Consider the following 8,044-nt stretch of genomic DNA (forward strand, 5'->3'; position numbering starts at 1 on the left):
TCATCATGTAGGTTAACCATTCACCTCGAATGATTATATCTTTATCCCTAGGTGATAGAATTCTATGCTTTTTTGTCTTTACAGACATTATTTATATATATTCGATAAAAATATAATAATTACAAAGATACAATTTTTTTGTAAATATGTAATAATTTATCGGCGCACAGCAGCCACTGTATGGGCGCACAGCAGCCACTTTTTGTAGGCGCACAGCAGCCTTGTATGGGCGCACAGCAGCCACTTTTTGTAAGCGCACAGCAGCTTGTATGGGCGCACAGCAGCCACTTTTTGTAGGCACAAAGCAGCCTTTTGTATTGGCGCACAGCAGTCTTATATTCTTTTTAAAATTTTTCTTCTTTTCTTCTTTTCTTGATTTTCTGTTCTTCTTTTCTTGAATCTTCTTAAACGTTGCTTAAATAAAAATTTAATTTTATTATAAATTTATAATACACATTTCACAAAAATAATAGCTGTAATTTATTAAAACATATCTTTATACATACAAATATATAGATAACAAATTATTTCTAAACTTAATTTTATAGGTGTTTTATTTTAATTTCCCTAGGCAAATATTTCAAAAAATATGAAAGACCTACAAAAGTTTTACGGCTTCGAGGGAGACATAAGATGGTACCATTGGTTTGACCTTGGATAGTCGTTTGAAGGTCACATAAAGTTCACCTACAATTTCTTAAATAGAACCTACTATTTTTCATTGCATATTCTTGTAACTTATCTCGAAAGCTTTCTAAAACATTATAATAAAGTATTTTTTCGTTTAGTATTTTTCGAGTTATGAGGCTTGAAAATTACAGTACCACCGACATTAGCCAAGGTATATCACGTGAAAGTTGTTCGGTCGGATTTATACTTTGACAAGTTATAACAAACACGCAAAACAGGGGTAAATTTGACCGAGCAACTTCCACGTGGTACACCTTGGGTAATGCTAATACCGGGAGTAGTGTAATTTTCAAGCCTCATAACTCAAAAAATACTAACGAAAAAATACTTTATTATAGTGTTTTAGAAAGCTCTCGAGATAAGATACAAGAATATGCAAGGAAAAATAAAAGGTTTCATTTAAGATTTATTGTAGGTGAACTTTATGTGACCTTCAAATGACTATCCAAGGTCAAACCAATGATATCATCTTATGTCCCCCTCGAAGCCGTAAAACTTTTGTAGGGAACATTTTTTCGTATCTTTCATATTTTTCGAAATATTTGCCTGGGGAAATTAAAATGAAACACCCTATATAACAAGCACAAAACTAAATATTCTTAAAACCATTTGGAGACGATTTTTCTCCAATGAAAATGTCGAGATATCAATTCTAAATTATAACTTTTTATAAACTAAATTTTATAAAATTAAAAAATTTCAGGTAAAATTTAATTTTATCTTTTGGCTACATTTGTCTGATTAATATATTTTATATAAAATAATGAATCAATTGATTTAAAAGAAAGAGTTGTTTTCAAGGAGAAGTATGTAAATTGCAAGTAGCAGCTATATACTTTTTTTACAAACAAATGTGTTTTTTTACACCAATTGATTTCTTTCATTATTTTATGAATACTATGTAAAATTATGTCAAACTTAAGAATAAAATATCTCGTAAACACATTTTTTTACCATATTACTCAATTTTTTGCCAAAAATTGCGAGGAATCGATTTCAATCTCCAAATGACCTTGAAAAACACCTTTCCAAAAAAAGCCAATAGCGCCATCTTCTGTCCCACTTAATCCTACAACTTTTGTTTGAAACATTTTTCAATATCTAAAGCCATTTCCGAGATCCAGGCCTGCTTTCGCGACAGAAGCAAAATGATCCAGATTAAAATGATCCTGCGCTGTTATTGGTCAAATCTGAAATTTTATTGAATCTCATTAAAATTTTGTTCAATAAAATTTCAGATTTAACTAATCACAGCGCAGGATTATTTTAATCTGGATCATTTTGATTCTGTCGCGAAAGCAGCTCAGGAGGCTGGTTCAGACTTCAGAGACACTCTGTATTTGATACACCATTGCTATATATTTGGAAATATTTTAATAAGTCAATAATTAATCAATAATAAATTGATAAATTCGTATTACAAAATAATATAATGCAATATTAATAATAATTCTTTGACATCAACAGAATAATTAAATTGTTCATCAACTAATATATTTTTACAAATATATACATACGAAAGAAAAAGCAGTGAAAATATATTTTAAATCGTTCAGATAATAATTGTTCAAGTAATAATTGTATGTATATATCTACTATAATATTAATTGTTGTCAACAATAAGACTACAATTCAATAAACATAAGCTAACAGCAACGTAACATCAATGTTGTAATTTAAACTTCTACTCAATAATATAACAATACAATGCATCATGCCTTATACGTAACAGTTACATTGTTGAATGGGAAATTATAATATTGATGTTACATTACTGTTAGCTTGTTATGTTACTGGGAAATTGAATACAAAATCAGTTAATTTTGATTCTTTAATAGAATTATGTACAAAAAAAATTCCGTGCAAGAATAAAAGAGGAAGATAGATTTTTTTGTACTTAATATATATTTATTTCTAAACGTATCTAATAATAAATAAATAAATATATAGAAGTAATAAATATATATAAATATAAATATATATATATTTATATATATTATATATGTATGTATGTATATGAGTCATTCCACGTCAACCGGGCCACCTCTCTGCTCAGAACAGATTGCAACTAAAAATTTTTTTCAGGGGTGCAAAATTTACTTAAAAACATACTCTTTCGAATGCCGTGTGCTAAAAATTGTGATACATAATGGCGAAACCAATATGACGAATTCAAGGTGTACGTACGGACGCACATTTATAAGAGTGAGATATATTGCACAGAAATATACTTAATGTCTTTACAAAAATATAATTTAAAGGGGTCCTCGAAGACCATGGGGGAGTACCCTCCTGGCATTGTAGAAGACGGCTTACGAAGAGAAGCTGACTTACGACGGACTCTCCGACAAAATAAATCAGCTTCTAGATGAGAGGGAGAAATTCATGCGCGGCCTTGGAAAAGGCAGCGCAGGCCCTCTCCCGCTCACGGGTAACGATCCAGCTCCCGCAAAACCGTCAACGCGAGGCCAAACGCGGAATTCCGGCCGCGCCGAGCCCCCTGTGGCTAGGCAAGCCATCGTTCCTGCGCAGGCCTCTGCGGGTGGAAACGGGAAAAAGAAAAAGAAAAAGGGCAAGAGGAAAGAGGCCAATGCAAACGTAGCGCAGAAGCCTCTTCCGCAACGCTCCAGGGAGGACTTTGTGAGAACGAAGAGTCTCCCCGCCCCGGAGCCAAGCGTAAGCCACGTCACACCCTCTCCCCGAAGTGCGGAGGCCCAGGGATCATCCTGGGCTGAAGTTGCCGGGCGACGGGGGAAAAGTGGCAATAAGGGCAAACAACAACCTGCCCAACCTGGAAACTCTGGCGGTAAGACCGTTCCCGCCTCCCTCTCTCTCAAGGAGAGGGCAGATGTCGAGGCGGTCAAGAAGAAGTCCAAGGAGGGAGATCTTAGAGGGAAGAAGGCCATGAAGTCGGCGGCGGTGACACTCACCTGCCCGCCGGGTAAATATGGCGAGGTGATTGGTCTGGCCAGAAATAAGATAAATCTGGCCGACCTAGGTATACCTCGCGTCAGGGCGCACAAAGGCGTCACTGGCGCGATGGTAACCGGGGAGGAACGAGGAGCTAAGGCGGACCTGTTTGCTGAGAAGCTCAAGGAAGCCCTCAAGGATGTGGAGGGTGTCAAGTTAGCGAGGCCAGTCAAGACGGCGGAGATTAGGGTCCGCGGTCTTGACGAGGCAACAACTGTGGAGGATGTGAAGGCGGGTCTGGCCAAGACAGGAGGATGCATCCCCGAAGAAATAAAAGTGGGCACCATAAGGTTCGCCCAGAAGACTATGGGCACGGTGTGGGCGAGATGCCCACTCGTGCCAGCACAAAAGATACTCGGGACCGGCAGAATCCAATTTGACTGGATCTTTGCCAGTGTAGAACTGCTAAGGAGAGGCCACTGCAGTGCTACCGCTGCATGGGAAAAGGACACGTGCAAGAGCACTGTAGTGGCAAAGTAGACAGAAGGAATGCCTGCTACAATTGTGGGGAGGATGGCCATCAGGCCAAGAGTTGCCGGAACCCGCCAAAGTGCGCATTCTGCGCGGAGGCGGGAAGACCGGCGAACCACCGGATGGGGAGTGCCACGTGCACTCCCCCGAAGGTGAGAAAGCAAAGACCTAAGGCCAAGGGGGAAGCGAAAGCGACCCCGGTCCCAACGAGGGAAGACACCAAGAACGCCGGCGGAAGCCGGCCTCCAAAGGTGAAAGCCGCCCAAAAGCCGGGGCCAGGGACACCAGGCCCAAGAAAGCCACTCCTGGACCGGCTGCTGGGCCGCCTAAAAAGAAGAGGGAGGAACAGCCCGCGAAATCACAACCGCAGCCCGAGAGCGCTGCGGAGAAAATGGATGTGGTCCTGGAGGAGACTGAAAACACGCATTAGTCATGTCAGTCGGGCTCCTCCAGGCCAACCTTAACCACGCCCGTCGTGCCCAAGACTTGTTTGTACAAACAATGATGGCATGCGGATGTGGTGTAGGTATTGCCGCCGAGCCCTACATGGTCCCAGACGACCACCCATGCTGGGCGGCCAATGATACGGGCTCGGTGGCCATCACTTGGAGGAAGGAGGCGAAGTCCCCCCCCCTGTAAGAAACTCGGGGCGGGGAAAGGCTTCGTCTCCGTAGAGTGGGGGCCTGTCTCCATCGTGGGGTGTTATATCTCCCCCAGCCTGGACACTGCCCACTTTGAGAGGATATTAGACGAGGTCGCAGACTTCGTTCGTGCACAGCGGCCTCCTCCGGTAATAGTGGCCGGGGACTTCAACGCGAAGTCGAGTAGTTGGGGTTCCCGGCGCACCGACGCTAAGGGCAGGGTCCTCGAGGCATGGGCGTCGGCACTCGGCCTGTACCTCATAAATACAGGCACGAGGAGCATCCTGATCCGGCCGCAGGGGGAGTCCATCGTGGACCTCAAGTGGGCTAACCCCCTTGCGGCTGGAAGAATCAGCAAATGGCGGGTGGCGGAAGACGATACTCTCTCTGATCATTTGTATCTAGAGATGAGGGTCAACGTTGCCCGCCAAGGGGTGCTCGGCCGCGCCCAGGGGGAGATTGAATGCCCCAGAAGATTGGCAAGAAGGAAGATGGACGTGGACAAGTTCAAGGCTGCGATCGCCTCGGCTACTTGGCCCGGAACGATAATGCCTGAAATGGACATTGAGGGCCGGGTCGATCTGCTCGGGGACATCGTCGTAAGAGCGTGCGACGCTTCGATGCCTCGAGTCAGACAAACGTCGCGCCGAGCGGCGTACTGGTGATCGGACGACATTGCCGAACAAAGGCAGGTGTCGGTCCGCTCCAGGCGCCGCTTTACACGAGCTAGACGGCGCGACGATGCCGAAGTGACGGCTGAGGCGTATGCGGACTACCGCTTCGAACGCAATCAGCGCCCTCAGCGCAGCCATACGCAAGGCCAAGGCCAGAGCTTGAGACGAGCAACTGTTCGCCCTGAGCTCAGACCCATAGGGGCGCCCGCACAAAGCAGTGATGAACAAGCTGCGACACTGGGCGCCCTCGGTGACGGAGACCCTTGAGCCTCAGGAACTGGCGGAGACACTGGAGAAGCTCTTCCCGACTGCGGCGGTGGCCCCCTATCAACCGGGGGAGCCTGCCGCATGGGAAGAGGCTTTTGAGGTCTCGGGGGTCGAAATGACCAGGATAACCAAGAGGTTAAATTCCCGGGGCAACAAAGCCCCGGGGCCAGATGGCGTTTCTGGTCGGGTATGGGCCTTGAACTACTTGTCCACGCCCATCAGGCAGCTATTCAACGACTGCCTGAGAGAAGGCGTTTTCCCCTCAGTTTGGGAGGGGGCCAATCTGGCCCTCATCCCTAAGGGGGACAGAGTTGCTGGAGCCCCTCCTGCGTACAGGCCTATATGCCTGTTGGACGAGGCGGGTAAGTTGTTGGAGCGGGTCATCGCTGACCGCCTCGTCCAACACCTATCCTGGGAAGGACCAGACCTCCACGAAGAGCAGTACGGATTCCGCGAAAGAAAATCCACAATCGATGCCATACGGCGACTCAGGACCCTCGCGGAGTCCGTAGTAGATGAGGGCGGGGTGGCCTTGGCGGTGTCCCTGCACATTGTCAACGCATTCAACACCCTGCCCTGGGAAGAAATAAGGGGCGCGATGGAGTATCATCGCATCCCTAGCAACCTTGTGGAGGTCATGAAAAGCTATTTTAGATCTAGACACATCGAGTACCGGGATAAGGAAGGCAACGTATGCAGGAGGGAGATCACCTGCGGGGTCCCACAGGGATCCGTGCTGGGTCCGCTGCTGTGGGACCTGGCGTTCGACAAGGTGATCCGCACTGCCCCCCCCGGCTGCAGCGTCGTCTGCTATGCAGACGACACACTAGTGCTGGCCGGGGGAGATAACTGGGGGAAAACGAGGTGGAGAGCTAAACTCACAGTGACGTGCGTAGTCCGCTCCATACGTGGTATGGGTCTGAGGGTAGCGCCTCGGAAAACCGAGGCGTTGTTTCTTCACGATGGCTCCCATGGGAAGCCCCTGAGGACCCACATCACAGTGGATGGCACCCCCATCCGGGTGGGAACGGAGATAAAATATCTCGGTCTCACGCTGGACGGGAAGTGGAGTTTCATCAGTCATTTCGATCGTCTGGTTCCCGGGGTGGAAAGAGTCGCGGCCGCGCTGGGCCGCATACTCCCCAACCTTGGGGGGCCGGACGGTCGGGTCCGCCGCATGTATGCCGCCATTGTGAATTCGGTCACCCTATACGGGGCACCGTTATGGGCCGGGGCCGCGCTTACCACTCCCAGGATCAGGGACATGCTGCGACGTATCCAGCGGCGTGTCGCGATCAGAGTGGTGCGCGGCTATCGCAGTGTTGCATGCGGCGGCCACGACCCTGGCTGGGTTTCCGCCAATGGAGCTCGTCGCGTCTATGTATAACGAAACTTACAATCAGACGCGCGAGCTTCAGAGGCGGAACATTAAGATCACCGCCAGGGTCAAGAACGCGATGAAACTCCACGCCCGGCAACGCATAACGGAAGAGTGGGAGAACTATCTTACCACAGTTCCGGTAACTAACTCCGGAACTCGCGTTGTCGGGGCCGTGCGACCACACTTAAGTGAGTGGATGGAAAGGTCGCACGGCGAGGTGTCGTTCCATCTTGCGCAGGTGCTCACGGGGCACGGCTGTTTTAGTGAGTACCTGTGCAAGATCGGAAAGGAGCGGACTACCGATTGTTACCACTGCGAGGGAGGCAGGAACACGGCGCAACACACGTTGGCCCACTGTACGGCGTGGGCTAACGAGCGCCGTGTCCTAACGGATGCAATCGGCGTGGATCTGTTACCTCCAGCAGTAATCGAGAAGATGCTGGAGAGTGAAGACAATTGGAGGGCCGTCTCCTCCTTCTGCTCCATCGTTATGCGACAGAAGGAGGATGCGGAAAGGGAGCGAGAGAGAGTCCCGCTCAGCAATGAAGATGGCGGAGACAGCGGGGGCGGCCGGCCTACGCAACGAAGGAAGCGAGGGCGCTCCCAACGTCAAAATCCGCGGCACCCTCCGCAACCAGGAGGGAGAAGGCCAAGGGGAAACGGCGGCGCCTAATCGCTGCCAAGTTTCTCCCCTCTTGTGTGCCTCCGGGCAGTGGAGGTGCAAGGCTACATTCATACACAAACGTTCATGCATCTGTACACACACACACACACACACACACACACACACACACACACACACACACACACACACACACACACACACACACACACACACACACACACACACACACACACACACACATATACATATAACAACACTCATTCTTACACATGTACACCTTGCACCACTAACCGTAGGGACTTTTGTCCGCAGGATGCTAAAACCT

At 47.7% G+C, this 8,044-nt stretch overlaps 1 protein-coding gene across 1 annotated transcript; it reads left to right on the forward strand.

The window, feature by feature from the left end:
* Positions 1–7,290: 7,290 nt before the first annotated feature.
* LOC145939895 (uncharacterized) lies at positions 7,291–7,767 on the forward strand. The gene has a single exon (XM_083044526.1). It carries the CDS (start codon positions 7,291–7,293, stop codon positions 7,765–7,767), a length of 477 nt encoding a protein of 158 aa, XP_082900652.1.
* The last annotated feature ends 277 nt before the right edge of the window (positions 7,768–8,044 follow it).

This window comes from Prenolepis imparis, unplaced genomic scaffold (genome assembly GCF_030444845.1).
Source record: "Prenolepis imparis isolate NDT839.2.m4 unplaced genomic scaffold, iyPreImpa1.0 SCAF_8, whole genome shotgun sequence".
Lineage (NCBI taxonomy): Eukaryota > Metazoa > Arthropoda > Insecta > Hymenoptera > Formicidae > Prenolepis > Prenolepis imparis.